The sequence below is a fragment of the Candoia aspera genome, chromosome 3, assembly GCF_035149785.1.
Source record: "Candoia aspera isolate rCanAsp1 chromosome 3, rCanAsp1.hap2, whole genome shotgun sequence".
Taxonomy (NCBI): Eukaryota; Metazoa; Chordata; class Lepidosauria; order Squamata; family Boidae; genus Candoia; species Candoia aspera.
The window spans coordinates 182,060,101-182,077,646 of record NC_086155.1 but is presented as its reverse complement, the minus strand read 5'-3'; the positions used below and the strand labels follow the sequence as shown (position 1 = coordinate 182,077,646).

The 17,546-nt window shown below is 36.5% G+C and overlaps 2 protein-coding genes across 2 annotated transcripts in view; one reads left to right on the top strand and one right to left on the bottom strand.

Moving 5' to 3' along the window:
- The window catches only part of RMDN1 (regulator of microtubule dynamics 1), a 471,818-nt gene that overhangs the window by 272,985 nt on the left and 181,287 nt on the right, over nt 1–17,546 (top strand). The window lies entirely within an intron of this gene.
- Nucleotides 1–17,546, bottom strand: part of CNBD1 (cyclic nucleotide binding domain containing 1) — a 159,473-nt gene that overhangs the window by 133,163 nt on the left and 8,764 nt on the right. Inside the window, exon 3 of the mRNA XM_063299972.1 lies at nt 12,894–13,052. Within this exon, the coding sequence (XP_063156042.1) occupies nt 12,894–13,052 (159 nt within the window). The remainder of the gene's footprint in view (nt 1–12,893; nt 13,053–17,546) is intronic.

Here is a 17,546-nt window from a genome sequence, read left to right as displayed (position 1 = left end):
TGCACCTGAGAATCACATTAAAAAATTTGGAGAAGAGTGGAATCTAAAGTATAATTGTATTTTTCACATTGCTTGTCCAAAAATGGCATATTAAATTGGCTTGCTTAAACTGCAAACCAAATAAAATTCTCCCCCATCCTTAATGGCAAAACCCCTTATCAATGTATATGGATATACAGACACACACTTGTTCTAATATATCAGTCAAAGGAAGTGGTTCACTAAAATAATAATTATAATAATACTCAGACAGAAATTAACACCGCAGTTGCAGTATAAGCATTGCACAGATTCTGACTTGAAAATATATGAAATTTACAGTGTACTCAGAAAAACAAACAAGAAAAAGGACTGTGATCAGACATACTTGCTTTGGTTTTTTCTGAGATGCCTAAGAGTCTGAACTGCATTGACAAAAACATGTTCAGTAATTATAAGAGTAGTTATTAATTTAAACTTGCTGCATGATCAAAACTGTTCGTTATTCATGAGCCTATGGAAAGGTGGTTTAAGTGTTGATTCTAGAACTACAACTCAAATAACAAAATTATTTAATAGTGTATATTTGCATACATAAGTAGTTATAAGAATTCCTACTGATTAGTACAGCAGAAGGATTGCTGAAGCATCAAAACGGTACTGTGATGAGTAACAACCAAAGTACTTATTAGACCGGTGTTTCTCAGCCTTGGCAACTTGAAGATACATGGACTTCAACTCCCAGAATTCTGGGACTTGAAGTCCACGCATCTTCAAGATGCCAAGGTTGAGAAACAATGTATTAGACAGTTCCATCCTATTTCAAATGAAAGATATAACAGTTATTTCTATTTATATTGGTAACATTGGCTTTTCTTCTAGAATTATTTAAAATTATTTAAAATTATTTAACAGAGATGGTTGTTGTAAGATATAGAACAGGTTTTCAGATAATATGGGGCTCCTTCGGTCATGATCGAATCAGCCAGGCAGATATTATGGGAGATAGGTGGTCCCTCAACTACCATATAACCCAAATTTTTTAGAATCTATAAAGATAGGATTATATACATGGAGTCCATATCCAAATGAATGGCATCTTCACATGCAGGGATGTGTAGGATTGGGAGGGTGGGGAGAACACCCAGTTCTTCCATGTACATCTTACACATCTTGGATACAGCTGAAGAATCCAAAAGTTTCTGCCATGTTGTAATTTTACTGTACTAGAGAGAACAATTATTAAATAATCACAATTAATTAATCTTCTCTGAGTTTCTTTGCATCTGCAAGCAACTTCCAATGAAGAAGAACAGAAAGGGAAACAAAAAGTCTGATGATATCTATCGTACTTTTTGCTTTAATTCACAATATCAGAAAAACAGTGAGGTGGGAAGCCACCAATTTTCTTCAGTAACTTCTTATCTTGATTGATCACAGTAATCCAAAGTTCCTCAACCTCCTGCTCTTTAACTCACATAATTCTAATACACCTGGAGAGCATTAGGTTAGAGATAGCCTTTTTCATCCTAGCCTTTAGTACTAAGATTTAAGAGTAAAATTGACTGAAATAAACTAGGATTTAAGGCATCCTGTGGAAGGAAAGGGTCTAGCTCAGCCTGAAAAGGAGTGCTTCACACTCCCTCCCCTCCCTGTTGTTTTCCAATAACCCCACCTGCTTATGCTGATGTTGCTGCATAGATGAACACAGGAAATTGCATCTGGCTATGGATGGCGCAAGCATAGCCATGAGACAGTGTGGGAGAGTTGCACTTGTATTTTGGCACAGGTTGGGCTGACATGTTGCTTATCAGGAGTACTAGAAAGGCTTTTTTCCCCTTTTATCTGTAGAACTGGAAGCTATACCAGCTAAAGCCAAAAGGAAAACCTCAGCTGTACGCTTGAAGCTACAACCGCTGGAGAAGATACAGACAAACTCATGTGAAAGATAGAAAGAAGTCCAATGGGAATAAATCAGCAAATCAGGAACAGTGGCAGAGGTTTATCAACAGACGTGACATGGGAGCTCAGAAGCACTGCAGTGGGCAAAGCCTAAGAAGAGTTTCTGCAGTTAAAACTGAGCGGCAATGAGGCCACTAAAAATGGTAGACTGTGGGAGAGACCTATAAAAGGGGTTCAATAAGAAGAGCCTATCAAAGAGACCATAGTGACAGGAGACCAGCAAAGAGGTCCAGAAGTATAGAGTGGCTGCCAGCTGCTAAACAGGCTGAGACTGGCTGGGGCGATTTCTTGGGAGACATTCCTCCTCTTGGGAGGAAATTCTGAGGTAAAGCCCGCACTAGGCCCTGTAGGTCAAGTAACCTCCATAGCCATTTTGCTAACTCACAGTTAACCCTAGTGGTTCATGCAAGGACTACGAAGATCCTGAGAATCACCCAGGAGAAAAGACAGCACATGCTGTAGGTAACTTGGAGAAGGAATTATGTCACCATTCTGTAACTAAACTGCCATTAAAATGTCCAGTTCACGGGTTTGCCACCCTATCTGTGCTGTTTATCATCCTAAACTGGACTTACAATGCATTCTTGTCTTTATTTTGCAGATATAACATATGTAAAGCCCACATTTGTCACATGTATCCTGAAAATTGTGAATCTTTTTTGTATACATTGCATTTCTTAGAATTCTACTCTATATAACCCATTTCATGAAATTCTGATTAGAACTGAAGCAGCAAATTAGAAATTTTGTCCACTCTTAACTGAATAAGACTATACATTTGGGTTGTTAGGCTCCATAGTTTTTTAATGGAAGTTGGGTATGCATAGCTTAAATTAATTAAATAGAATTCTATTGCTCCATAGCGTGATAAAGCATTTAAGGATTCTTGCTCCTTGAGCTCTGAATTCATCAAGCTGATTGTGAAATGACCACTTCCTATTCAATATTAGTTGAAAAAATGGGCAAGGAATATAATTATCTTTCAGCATGTTATTCTAGTACAAATTATTTGTTTTTAATTATTTTTTAAGTGCAGGCTAGTCAACAGAAGTAAATTGATTTTGACACTACATAATGAAAATATTTCATAAATAATATAAAAATGATTAAAATGACTTCTTTACATTTAATGAAAATCTACTAAGTTTAAAAGCAGTTTAGAAAGAGACAGCCCAAATCAATGGGGGTGGGGAATGAAGAGGTAACATCTAAAGATAGAGAAAATTCATACCTCATCTGCTATAGAATAAAGAAAAATGCAGTAAAATTAATACCAAACCAAGAAGGGGAAGTAGAAGTACCATGAAAATGAAACATGTTTATTCTATAGTAGGAATACAAACTTAAATAATTTCAAATGATTAGAACATATGTGGCCAAAGGTTTAGATAGTTCATGGAGATCATGACTCTCAGCACAGAATGATGGATCAAGAGACCATGTGAATGTCTGCACTCTAAAATCCATATTGTGGAGCCTAGAAATCAAATTGCATTGAGTTTTACTTTTTGCAAAAAGGAATAGAAACAGAACCAATAATTAACTAAGCATTTAGTGGAGTTATGACAAATGTTTACAAAGGTATTGCTGGAGCTGAAGGTGAGAAACTAGTGAATTTTCATTCTCATTGGGATTCAGCATTTGGTTGCTCAGAGTTAGTAAATGCCTTTTCAAAAAAATAAAATTAGATCCTCATAATTCTACTGAACATAATAATCCACAATGATCCTTTGGTTCAACCACAAATCTCTTTTGAATGTCTAATCTTTCTAGTTTACAATATCCCTCTGTTCCAATCCTATGAACTATGACAATTATTAGGTATGTTGCTCAATTAAAGAGATGTTAATCAATTCATTGTGTGAACTTTAGTCATTAAATTGATTAAAACTGCATTTTTTGTTGTTGTTTATTCATTCAGTCGCTTCTGACTCTTAGGCATGCCAACTGCATGGGAAGCCTTGAGTTTTCTTACGTTCATGGTGTCTAGTGCTGCTGGCATTGTTTCCTATCTACAAGATCACAAGGGCTTTCAGACCCGGCAGTTACCCCCAGTAGAGTGTGATCCTCAGCAGTGTCCAGTGTTGCCTGCATATCTGAAAAGAACTTTTTAAAGAAAAGGTGTACTTTTTCATGCTTTAGAAGATGCCTTTTCAAGTAGGCATCATCTTAAAGAGGTCATTTTCCTGTTGTCTCCCTGTTCCCTGTTAACTATGCTAATTAAAACAATTTTGGTTGTAATAAATTTAGTTCTGCTCCAAAATTCATGTAATGACTGATATTCCAATCCTTCTGTGGCATTGTTTTTGTAGGGTTAGTACCCAGCTAAATGCGCTGAGCAATAAACATCGCTGAAATCAATAATATATAACTAAACACTAACTTTTCTTATTGATTGCAATGTGAGTTAATTAGGTTCAACAAACCTCATCTGGATACAACCAGTGCACTCTTTTGACATGCTAACTCTGCTATTTTGCCAAGAGCTGAATGGAAACTATTCACATGGTACAGGTGAATTTCTTTGAACTTTATTTATGGTCTGAGACCAAATAACAATAGCAATCCATATTCCAAAGGCGGAAAAAAAGGAAAAAGCTAAAGTAAAAGATAGAAAAATAAAGTAAAATATAATAAAATAAGGGTGATTTCGCTGCAGCATCTGTCACTCTACTGATTCAGGGTTGACTCAACATGATACAAAAAAACATGGAAAGAAAGGGAGGAATACTTAAACATCATCTCAGCTATAATGGAGCCAAGCACATTGGCAAAATTGTTGTCTAATGGGTGTGTGTTTGTGTGTGAGAGAGAGACAGAGAGAATGAGACAGCAATGTAGAAGGCAAATAGAACAAGTGTGTTTCCTTGTCTGATATAAGATGCCCCTGTAGCGACATGGACCCAAGCCATTTGATATCATTGAATCTGTGCTCAGTATAGGTCTGCAATTAGACAAGACAACCCTCTCCCACTTGGATTCAAGTATATTCTTTTCATTTAATTGCCTTTCTCAATATCCTTTAGCCCACCTTTTGCATTTACTTTTTGAAAATTAATGAGAAACTCTGGGAAATTCAAGAGGGTCTTCCTTATTTCCTCCTTATGCTCAGCATATGCTGACGAGTGATCATTTCCATGTTATTGAGTGTGTATGTATGCATGCTTTTATAAATTAACGAGTTTCAAACTCTGGACACAACAGATGCCTTTAAAATCCAAAATACGTTCCAATCTAATATGGGCAAAACAAAGTATTCAGCCAACTCATCGTCACACACGTGTGGAATATGGCTGAGTGTTACCTGCTGCATGCCAGTCTGCATAATCTGCTTGAGTTTCACTGAAAGCTCTCAAAGAAAAACTATATGTTTGATGATAGTAACATGTGAAATCATTAAGACTCTGTCAGGTCTCTCTTAAGTATGAAAAATAGTGAGTGTAAGGGAAAGCATGTGAAAACAAAAGCAGCAATGGCGCCATATCATCCTACTTTGGGGTTTACCTTCCAAAATTATGAAGCTGCACTGCATGAATATTAACCCCGCAACAGTCATTGTATAGAAACTCCTGGAATTCTTAGAACTTCTTAGAAACTCCTGGCATTCTTCAGGAAAGGGTCTCATTTCTATAGGTAATACTATCAATCCACATGTGGGAAGCTTCTTATTTGGCAATTCCAGACATACTGATGTACAATTGGCTATATTGTTAGATATGATTATTCACTGAAAACAGTACAGTGTGGACAGACTTCTTTATTGGATGTGCACTTGGATGTGGAAGTGCTTTGAGGAGGGGGAATTAGATTTGAATATGCCTTCCAACATCCATTTATACTACATATATATATCTAAAGATAACATTTCATTCAAGTCTTGTTCCAACTTCTGGTGACTTTGTGGAAATAGTCAGGTAGTTTTCCTGGCAGCAAGACAGAACTGGTTTGCCATTCCCTTCTTCCAGGATATCTTTCAAACTTCCCAGTATAGCCAATAGCCTGGCATTCCCTGGAGGTATCTCATCCAAATAGTATGCAAGCCTAACCTTGCTTAGCTTCTGAATCCAAAGAAGGCCAGGTAGATGCTGCTACCCACAGAGCCATGATCTATACATTCTTCTTTTAAACTGTTTCAGCATGTTTGCATGTGTTGGGGCATCCAACTGACAGACACAGAGAACAATAAAAATCAAGTGCACAGTTACCCATAGCTGTTCTTGTTCTTATTTAAATAATTCTCCTCAAACATCTACCTGACCATTTTTTAGGATGACATACACAGTGGACTTCTGGTCTCATCCAACAGTTATTAACAGCAATAAGGGATACATGATGTATGTTGAATTGTGGCCAAATATTAATAGAAATCTAGAGTGCATACACACAAAGGGCTCACAAAGTTTTTAAATTTAAGGAAGTGATTATTCTAATGGCACCAATCTTCCTTTGCTTCTGGCTTCTGGAGATTAGTTACAACTCTCCCTTGTCCCACAGTATGAACAGAATGATGTTCACAGCTTAGTAACTCAGCCAATTAAAAATGGCACAATTCAAAGAGTCTTGTAATAATTACAGAATAATGGACTACAAAATATTAGTGTTGTGGGGATAAAGTATGAAAGGCTCTTTCTTAAGCTTAAACCTCTCTTCTTTTGATTAAAAAAATAAATGCTTAAACTATTGCTTCGCCTACCAAGCAATTTACGGATGGCATGTCTTTTTCCCCCCCCCCATCCTGTAGATTAAAGGCATGCCATTTAATAATTGTGGCTCCCTTTGAAATCAATTTTATGCACACGGGTTAAAACAAAAGTCAGTGGAATGTCCTGAAATGAAAAGGATTGTTTATGTTCCTTACACAGAACATCACACATTCTAACTCTTGGCTGTCAATTCTCTCTGAAATCAGTTGCCCTAAGGTAAAATATCCAGTAGAAGGTAAAGAATAGCTGAAAACATTTTGCTCAGTTGTTGAAATTTAGTTCAGGACTGGCAAGGGGACAGCATTCTTCAAAAACAACTGAAGGCCACGGCTAGTTTATGATGGCTTCTCATTAACACTACAAGTCCATGTACATGGAAGTCTGCATGCCAGTCTATCCTCGAATATTTTCTTATTTCTCTCCATTATACGCATCGATGCAGATGTCTCACCCTGATGAACAGAAGGACATCCCCTATGCCACTGTCCTATGATACTGTACAATAAAGAGTGGAGATCATGGTTGGGAGTACCTACAAGATTTATACAGTTACACAATGATCAAGTTAAATTTGCAATCATATATCTCCAGTGTAGAGCTGAAGTGTTTGGGCATATTTTTAATATATCATAGGTTACAAAATGTTTAATGTTTTGCTTTGTGATTAATCCAATGGTTTCTCACAATCAGTCTAAATGCCATTATTTTTTGTAAGCCATCATGAGAACACGTTGGATTAATTACAAAGCAAAGCAACAAAATTCCAAAAGAAGCAAACTGATAAACAATAATGCACAGTAGCCCATATTATCCTTATGCTTGTGCAGAATTTGGGAAATTGAAAGCATATAGTTTTGGGAGAAGCCAGATTTATGGATGGGTATCTCCCATCTCAAAACTGATATTATGTTATTCATGTTGATAATGCTGTAAGATTGAACTTGTGCTTAGATTTTTGGTTCAAACCCTTCCATGGATCCCAGTCTGTTAAGATCAACATGGGGGATGAGATTGCTGTGTTTCTGTACAATTGCTTTCTTGAAATGATAATAGCAGTGGGCTAGTTCAACCCAGGGGTATGTATAATCCTGCAACAATTATACTTTACTTCTCAGATGGGAAACAGGTGGCTTCTGAACTTCTTTTTGCAGTTTCCTCCAATTACATTATCAGATTTTTTTTGGCAAGGTCACTGACAACTGTTGGCATGATTTCCTGCCCTGGAATCACTAAACACATTTTAACACATTGAAAAAAAAAAAAGCAATTAACATACCCAACACATTTTTAAAAAGCAAGAAAATCTGGGGGGAAATGGAAACTTCCAGTCCTTCCTAGCTGAATAATACTGTCCTCCCATGTGGCAGTATCTAATTTGTGACAGACACATAGCCCTTCAACCATTAAGTAAATATAAGAATCTATACAAATTAACTTCTTTTTACATTAATGTGCAATTTTCTGAAGGAGGAGAAGTGGGGGGAGGGGGAGGAGAAGTTATTTCCATTCTATTTATAATGAAATTTGCAAATTTTGGCAAGTTTCTATGAAGAAACCTAAGTGACCAAAATTCTCACCTATTTGCTCTGGCTAAATTTCATACCAATTGAAGATAATATTTGTAACTCAGAGTTGAACTGTGGAGTCCTTGGTGCTCTCTGAGCCTTGTTGTTTTCTTGCAGACATTTCATTGCCAGACTAGGCAACATCTTCAGTGCAAAAAGGGAGTGGGGTTTGCTCTCTGTTTATATACCATGGCTTGTCCTGCCAGTGTTGGTGGGGGTGTTGTTCTCTCCTTGGTAGATCCTTGATTAGGCTGTTGTTTGCTGTTTCATTGATTGACTGAGTTAATAGTTTCTTGATTAGGGTATTGTCTGGTGTTAATCCTGGTGTTAATTTTTGCATATCTGGGTGTTAATTGCTGGCGAGAAGGTGCTCTAGTCTTTTGGCTTTTCTATTGTCTCTTTTGAATGGTATGTAAATGTTGTTTATCTCTATGTGCCTGTTAATGGCTGACTTGTCTGTGTGCCAAGCTTCCAGGAATTCCCTAGTGTTTTTGGATTTGGTTTGGTTCAAGATGCTCAGTTTCCCAGCTGAAAGTATGGTTGAGTCTGTCTCCTCACAAGAAATCAACCACTGAAGATGTTGCCTAGTCTGGCAATGAAACATCTGCAAGTAAATTTCATACATCCTTCACCCAGGATGGACCTGAACATTCATACCTGCCACCTACATCTTTGAAAGCTAAGGAGTTTGTCTGGAAAAAAAAAAGATGTTCATCCTAATTCAGAATTCAGATTAATAAATCTGTTAATCTTCCTTTTTTTTCCCACAACTGAATTTGTTTTAAATTTTCCAATTTCTACTATTTTTATAAATTTGTTTAGAGAAAGAACGAAAACAAAGTTTAATTCTCAGTTGGTGGAGGGGCAAACATTACATTACATTACATTATATCATCTCCATTAGCATAGGCCTTGGGATGGTGAGTTAACAAATTTATACAACTGTCGATTTAGGACTTTTGCTTTTCCATTTATTTCAAAGTCCAGGCAGAATCCATCCCACACAGAACTACAACATGATGATGATGATGATGATGATGATGATGATGGTGGTAGTGGTGATGGTGATGATGATGATGATGATATTCATATACTGCTGTTCTCTCAGAAAGGAAACTGGCAAGCTGTTCTTATCAGAAGTACTATGGATTGTCTTAAGTTATTCCTGACTGGATGGGCTATCTGCATTTTTAAAAAATTGCTCCCCAATTACAATGTAGTATTTTGAGAATTCAAACACCTTTTGAATTCATTTTAGTAAAAGTATAAATATATCTGCCCCACAGAAATATATCGCTGTTTAGTTCCACCATAATCCCTAAAGGAAAGCTGTTACTTGGTGGGAGTAGGGTTAAAAAATCATGTTCCAGATTTTACTCTCCTAGGGCCAAATTCTCTGGCAGATGGATAAGGAAGGATTTTGTAACTCCTGATGTGCTGAAAGCTGAAACTATTTTTTCACACCTAGTTATGAGCTCATCTCTACATGAAAAAGGGAAAAGTTTAAAGTACAGCTTTGATTTATTTCAAGCAACTGACATAAAGCCAAACCCCCCTCCTTTAAATAATGTTAAACTATTTCCTCATAGCTCCATTTTTTAAAAATTAATTGAGGATCTTTATATATTTCTCTACAGTGTTCCAAAAACATAACAAATGAGGACAAATGTTTCTAACAAAGAAGGAGATTATTATCTAGTCACAAATAATTATTTCTCATTAAGAAACCCACTGCAAGTCTATAAACTGAACTCATTTTATAATTTGTCCTCACTCCTAAGTCATCCTTGCTTATTTTAACATATTTTAACCTGCCCTTCATCTTGAATTATTCTAGGGTGGTAAAATTATAATAAAAAAGCATAATAAAAACAAGTTATACAAGATGATGTATCAGCCTTTGAACAGTAATAAGATTAAAAGGCAGTAAGTTTATAAAAATGCAGAGAAAAAAAAGCAATAATAAAGCATACCTCCATTCTGATGGAATAATAAAGCATACCTCCATTCTGATAGATGCAATAAAGAACTGCAATGACCATCAAACCAAATCAATGCCACAAATCAAGCATATTCTGAGCAATCCCAGTCTATCCTATGTTACCCAATCCAATGTTTGTCAATTCTGATTCTTTCATTGCCTGGTCCCTAAGCCTCATGATAAGCAAGGTGGCCTTGAAAAACATTAGGACATTTCAATCGGTTAAAAACTCACTTCACCTCTTAACCTTAATTACTTTCTTAAATACACTGACCATATTAGATAGACTTGGTTAGGTGTCCTCTATTCCTGAGGTCCCTTAGAATGTTCACCAAGAAAAGCAAATTAACTGAACAAATTAGTTTGGGCCAACTTCCAACCGTGATCATGATAAAGAAGAGGAGCAATATGGGCTACATTATAATCCTACAGAGCAATGGTACAGTGAAGATGGGTCCCCTGGCAAATTAGAGGCAACCAAGGAATCATAAGGTGACTAGCTACAATATACTAAAGAGGAAAGGATGTACAGCATGCTGTTGTGATCCCAGAGATAGATTGCTATAAATTTCCTAAAGGGGATTGTCTTTCCTCACTCATTGACCGCTAGAGACCTTGCATGTCTTGCTCCATCCTGTTCCTGGAACATTTGTTGCTACTTCAAGAGCCAAAACCTAAGGAAAGCATCTGACTGGGAACTCTTGCTAAGGGCATGAGCTTAGGAAATGTCCCATGGAAGGTAGTCAAACTTACTTCTCTGTAAACCTTATAGGAGTTATTTCTGGAAGGCCTGTGTTACAGTCCTAATCAATATCTGATTAGTTGAACATTCTTTTAAAATTCATTTCAGCTAATAAAGAGGATGACAAGATAATTGAGCAATGATTAATCCTTTCAAAATACTTTTTTTTTTTTGCAAATCTGTGAATTTTTAAGAATAAACATGCCAGCAGATATACTGAGATAGGTCACTATTTCCCCACTCAACTGCATTCCCAAATTGGCTTCCTTTTGACTGGTGCCCTCATGCAGTATAGTGCAGTTTTGTTGTTTTTTTTGCTGCTGCTGCTACTATTGTATTGCAGGTTTTTTCATTCTATCAATGCAAAACAATTACAATTTTATTCCTGTGAATAATCCCATACTTCTTCCAATCTCTGTCTCCATATACATTTTCCCTGTACCCATTTTCCTATCTCTGCCTGCTTTTCATTCTTACATTCAGTATATCCTATTTTCACATTCATGTAAATTTTGTTTTGGATTTTTATTTTAAAGAAAGCTTCACATGAAAATTCATACACAGGTGATCCTCTTAATTTCTCCAGTTTTATATCTACTTTGCTGAATGTGTAGTTTTGTACCTGTTGTTCTTAGCATGATACAATTATATGTTGAGGAATACACACATTTTTTTTCACAAACTTCTCCCTAATATGCACCTTTTAAATTTTATTGCTTGAAAACTGCTTCCTGAAATTTGGAGAAATGCTAATTTTGAAGAATTGAAAGTGCAAAAATATGTACATTTCATATTAAAGGACACATTTGAACTATTTACCCTAATTCCTGCTTCAAATTATCCTTTATATCAGGGTTTTTCAACTTTAGCAGCTTTAGATATGTGGACTTCAAATCACATAATTCCCCAGCCAGCATGGAAATAGAAACAAGTGGATACCACAAACAAAACATTAAAATGGGCATAGTATATACAGAAGCTACTGTTCTCATCAACAGGTAAAAATACAGCATTATTCCCCAATTTGTTTGTCAAATTTCTCAGTATAATGTAGTTCCATTCCATTTTTAGTATATGCATCCCTAAACCAAGGATGAAGAACCATCATTTTCAGTAATATATAGTAAGCATACAACTTCACAATAATGGCTTGCATGAGTAAGCCTTGAATCATCTAACAGCAATGAAGAGATAAAGTTATAAAACCCTGAAATTCAGATTTTGCATAAATAGATATTTTTAAGGGTAGGAAATAAGGGGAATTCACTGCAGAAAGAGAAAACCTTCCCCACCATTCTGATGTCCCCATTTCAGAATGTTCAGGTAGATTGTCCACAGATGGGTTATATTCTCCACCTCAGAGATAAATTGCCTTTTGTGCATTAACAAATTATTAACAATCACATAGGATATGCCATTAATAAGATATTGAGAGCTGTACAATAAAATACCTCAGATTTTTGTGCTATCCTAGTCAAGATGGCCTTGACTAGTTAGTCATAAAGCATATATTAAAAACATGTGCAAAATCACATAACGTTTTAATCTGTTTACAGCATATAGATTAACTACTTTTAAGCATCTGACATCACAGTATTCAATCTTAATATAGTAAGCATCCAGCTTCACAATAATGGCTTGCATGAGTCAACCTTGAATAATCTAACAGCAATGAAAAGATACCTTGTAAATTCAGTTATCTTACTATTTATATTAGCATGATTAACATTGACACAAGACCTCTACCCAAAGATGCAAAATATCATTGAAGATAAATAATCTAAGTGATGTTATGGGCAATCATTTAAAATTATGAGATTAGCATATATCCATAAAAATAAAATTTCATAAATTCCCATAGGAAGTTCATGTACTAGTCCAGGATATATTGTGAAAAATAGTTGTCTCTATGTACCCCACAAAAGAGGTCACAGAAGGCTCTGAATAAATTTGGTACTTACATCTGCTTGAGTATTTTAATTACTTTTTGCAAACTCTTTTGGAATTCTGGAGACCCAGGGTGTGGCTTCTGGAGACTTTTCATCTTATTCAAATAGAAATTTATGTTGTGAGAACCTTTAGCAGCTAGAGCATCAGTGATGACATTACAGGAATGTACCCTAAAGACCGGAAGAGAAAGAATGCTACCATTAGAGCATACTAATCCTAGAACTTCCAGGGGATAAGATGAGATATAATAAAAATAAACATCTTTGGAACATCATTCCCCCTGAGGTGAGATTAGCCCCAGCCCAACTGGCATTTAGGAAATCCCTGAAAATGTGTTTTTTTCAGCAGGCTTGGGGATCCCAGAGAAATGGGGAACCTGCAAGATGGTTATATTGTATGAAGGATGCTGGCCTGCTCACCCACAGTTTTATTTTTATTTTTATTCTATTTTTATTTGTAATTGTGTCTCAATGTTTTTAACTGCTGTTTTAATTGTTTTAACTGACGGTTATTGTACACCACCCAGAGAGGTGGGCAGCTATATAAATCTGACAGACAGACAGACAATAAACCCACAAACTCTGGTATTTGTGACAAATAATGGGTTACTAAGAAATTTCACATAATTTAAAACAAAACTGTAACTGGTAGCTACCAGTTTTGACAACTGACTATTACCTATAGAACTTTAAAGAAGTGTAGCTAAATATAATTTGCTAAAAAGAAGAAATGGAAGGGGGCTAGAGCCTCAATGTTCTTCTGAACTTCCTTGGTAGACATGATTAATCTCTCTCTCTCTAAAAAACAGAAGAATTTTGAATTAGACAGGCCTTTGGCCTGTTCTAGTCCAACAGATGTTTGCCTCTGATATTTGAATCCCCTCCACCCATTATTCTAAGTCTTAATGGTGGAAGAAAGGAAAAATAACTTGCCCTTGAAGTATTTTTGCTTACGCAAAATTGCTCAGTAAAGGTAGAAGTAAAAATACTTTAGTAGTAATCCCTATTACGAATATTTTTTCCAGGACTCCAGAATAGAAAATAATATTAAGTAAAAGTTTAGCAATGTTGTGTGTATCTGTGTGGTATGAGAAGGAAGATCCTTGTTCTTAAAAAAATGCTGTGATGGTAGAATATAAAAGCAAACCCTACAACAGAAAATAGAAGGGAGGCTGCAACAAAGGTCAACCACCATAGTTTGTTTTCCTTGTCAGCAGGCCAATGCTTGCTGCCCATCTTAATCCAAAAATGGTGCACACCTCTGACTTTGGACTGCTATTATTTCAATTAGGCAACTGTTGTTTCTCTCAATCCCCACATAATTGGGCAAGATCAAGGAAACAAGAACCACACAGTTTTTAGCAAGGTATCTTTAATTCTAGCCTGAAGCAAATACAGACTTCTGAAAACTATAAGAGAAATTTCCCACCTACATTTATTGTGAGTTAATTATGGTGGAGTCATTTTGAATGATTTGAAATGTTTCTTTCCAGGTTTCAGAGGTGCTATTAATAAGATAAGCTGCCAGCTGACTCCCCTATCTCTTGTTTATGTCTACTCTCCTTTTCATTTCTTTTCCAGCCTTCCTACACCTTCTCTAGTTCTAATGTTCCCTCCCCCATCATCCCAGCATCTTTCTGCTACCATCGCCAATCTCCTTACCTCCCAACTTCAATTTTATGCTTTACATGAATTGTATGGTTCATTTAATTTAGGACAGAATAACAAAAGATAGAATCTGACTTAGAAAAAAAAATAACAATACTTCCCATGAACCAGATTAAAACTGCTAGACAGTAGCACTGCCAGAAGGGCAAGTTAGTTTTCATTCTTGTGATTGCTGCCAAGAAGGGGTGAAGCCTGGCACTTCAGGAAACCTACTGATGGATGAACAGGTTGGATTTAGAGTAGGACAATCAACGTTAGACCATTGCTTTGGTGCTGCAACATTTAGTAGAAAAGTATACCCATAAATCAGGACAATCCCTTTATGTAGCATTTATTGACTTTAGGTCAGTTTTTGACACAGTATCTAGAACCAAACTGTGGTATAAATTGAAAAATTCCACAATTGACAAACGTCTACTCCTGCTGCTCATTAAAATACACGAGAATACAAGATTGAAAGTCAGGGGCAGTAACCAAGGACATGTCACAAAGGAAATACCTGTAAGGAGGGGAGTCAGACAGGGATGTGTATTGGCTCGTTTTATTTAACTATTATATAAACTCATTGGTTCCTCATTTAAGTAACTCCACTTTTCATCCCCCTAAATTAGCCCAAAGACATGTCAATTTATTACTCTATGCTGATGATGCAGTATTTCTGTCATTAACTTCTATCAGCTTCAAAAGAGCCTTGAGATCACTTATACATTACTGTACTGAGGAGGAATTAATAATAAATTACACCAAAACTAAGATACTTACTTTCTCCAAACATCCAAAACAAAGAAACTGGAACTTAGCTGAGTAGCCCATTGATCAGGTTAAGATATTTAGATATCTCAGGATAGTTTTTCAAGCTACAGGAAGCAGAAATGCCCACCTGGACTATGTATCTCGTAATGCACAGCGATCTGCATCAGCTATCCAAACTTTATCAGAGGAGCACAGTTTATCCCTGCTGCAATTAAGCTGTTTGCAGCTAAAGCTTGAGCATAACTGCTATACGGGGGTCAATTGGGACCATATAACAACATGACTGCCTTAGAAAGAATCCAAACAAAATTTCTAAGAAATATCTTCCAGGTTACCTATTGTATTCCAAATGCTATACTTCAACAGGAAGGAGTTAGTTGTGATGATCCCAGTACCAAGATCCCAACTTAGAAATTCTCTAGACAGTCCATCAGGAAGCTTAAAGAATTCTTTATTGAGGATCTGATTAATACAGGATAGTAGCCAAAGTTCCAAGTGAGGATTTGGCGCCAAGACATTCAAAGTGATTCTTTCCCTCCTCTGATCTCATCTCTCCTCCCTGTCTCACAGACAGGCTGTTTCTCACTCCTGAGTCCCTGCCCCCTTCTCGGCAGTTTGTTAAAGCAGGTGCCTTATCAGCAAAGCATCCTTGGCTAAATGCTTGAGGCAAAGGAATGTGAAGCTACCATGGGTTTGTTCTCTGGGAATGAGGCGAATGCGTAAAGGCAGCTAAGATGTGTAGAAACTTCTAATGGCAGGCAAACCAAGAGAAGGGAGCCTGACATTAGTAAACTTGAATCTAACCTCTGGATAAATATCTTTACCTACTGGTTAAAATTACATCACAACCCCAGTGGGCTGACCCATCTAATATTGGTAGATAATTTCAAATCTTCCTGGGAAACAGCTATCCAAGAGACTGAGCCTCTATGGTTTCTCCAGTGATGCCATCTTAGCCTTAGAGTCAGACCAAGCTATACCACTACTAAGGCAAAGGATCTTAGATATAGAAGGCCAAACAGAAACTGGTGCTTTTACTCATAATATATTTGTCAATAATCAAATCTTACTGTCCAAACCAGCTCCATATTTATATTAGATCACAGTTCCCAAATTTAGGAGAGCCCTATCACTAGCCCAACTGAATGCCCTCCCTACAGCTGTTTTGGAGGGGAAATATAAGAAAATACCATACGTAACCCGTCTTCTCTACCACAGCCCACGTTCTCTTGTATTGTCAGTTTTATAGGGACATTCACCACCAGCTGATTACCCTCCTCTTGTCTAAATTCCCAGGTCACTCTGATAATTTTTACTTACGTTTTCTGTTAAACAACAACGATAAATGTATCTCTGAAAGTAGCAAAATTCTGCTATGTTTTGTGTAAGCGTTGGCCACAAATGGTTGCTAACAGTTACTGATACTAAGGGGATAACTGTTTGTTTTGTGTATTTTATTGGCCAATGACCAAAATAAAGTTTATCTATCTATCAGAAGCAGCACAGTACACACTTGTGCCACACCAAAAAAGCAAGTAGAAAACTAAGAGCTTTTTTTAAAAAAAAAAAATATCTTAAAACTCAAAGCAATTAAAACCTCATGAGGATGCCATTGAAACTTGAATCACAAACTCAGATTACATCACATCTTCTCTAATGTCCAATAAAATTTTTGAATCAAGTCAAGGCTGATTTGCACAAGCATAATACCATTGCCTTTCATACTGAAATTACAAATTTATAGCAGTTTTTGAAGAGGCTTTGAGCCACTAAAATAAAGCCTTCAGTTTCTTTCTTTAACACTCCTGAGCTTAACTAAATCCAGTTGGGGTTTTTATCAGCTTTTCTGTCTATATTCTTCAAGTATTGACCCTGCATTGGCTTGTTCTTCCAATTAACAAATAGGTTTTCAATTGTTGAAAACAATTCAATTGTTTCTTTTCTACACTCAGCCTTCGCCTTTGTTGTTTTCAAGATTGACTTCCTTCAGCGAGGGTTCTTGGCTTTTCTTAATATAGTAATTCAGGCCACACTTTTCTTCCTCCACAATTTGTTTCACCTGTAGGAGTCCTCTATTCCCCTTGGCTCTTGGCAAATACAGCTGATCAATATCACACTTTGGGTGCAAAGCGGGGTGCATTGTCATTAGTTTTCTTGTCTTCCAATCCAAGTTATTAAATTCCATCTGGGTCCAGTCAACTATTCCTGCTATATATCGAATAACAGGAAGTGCCCAGGTATTAA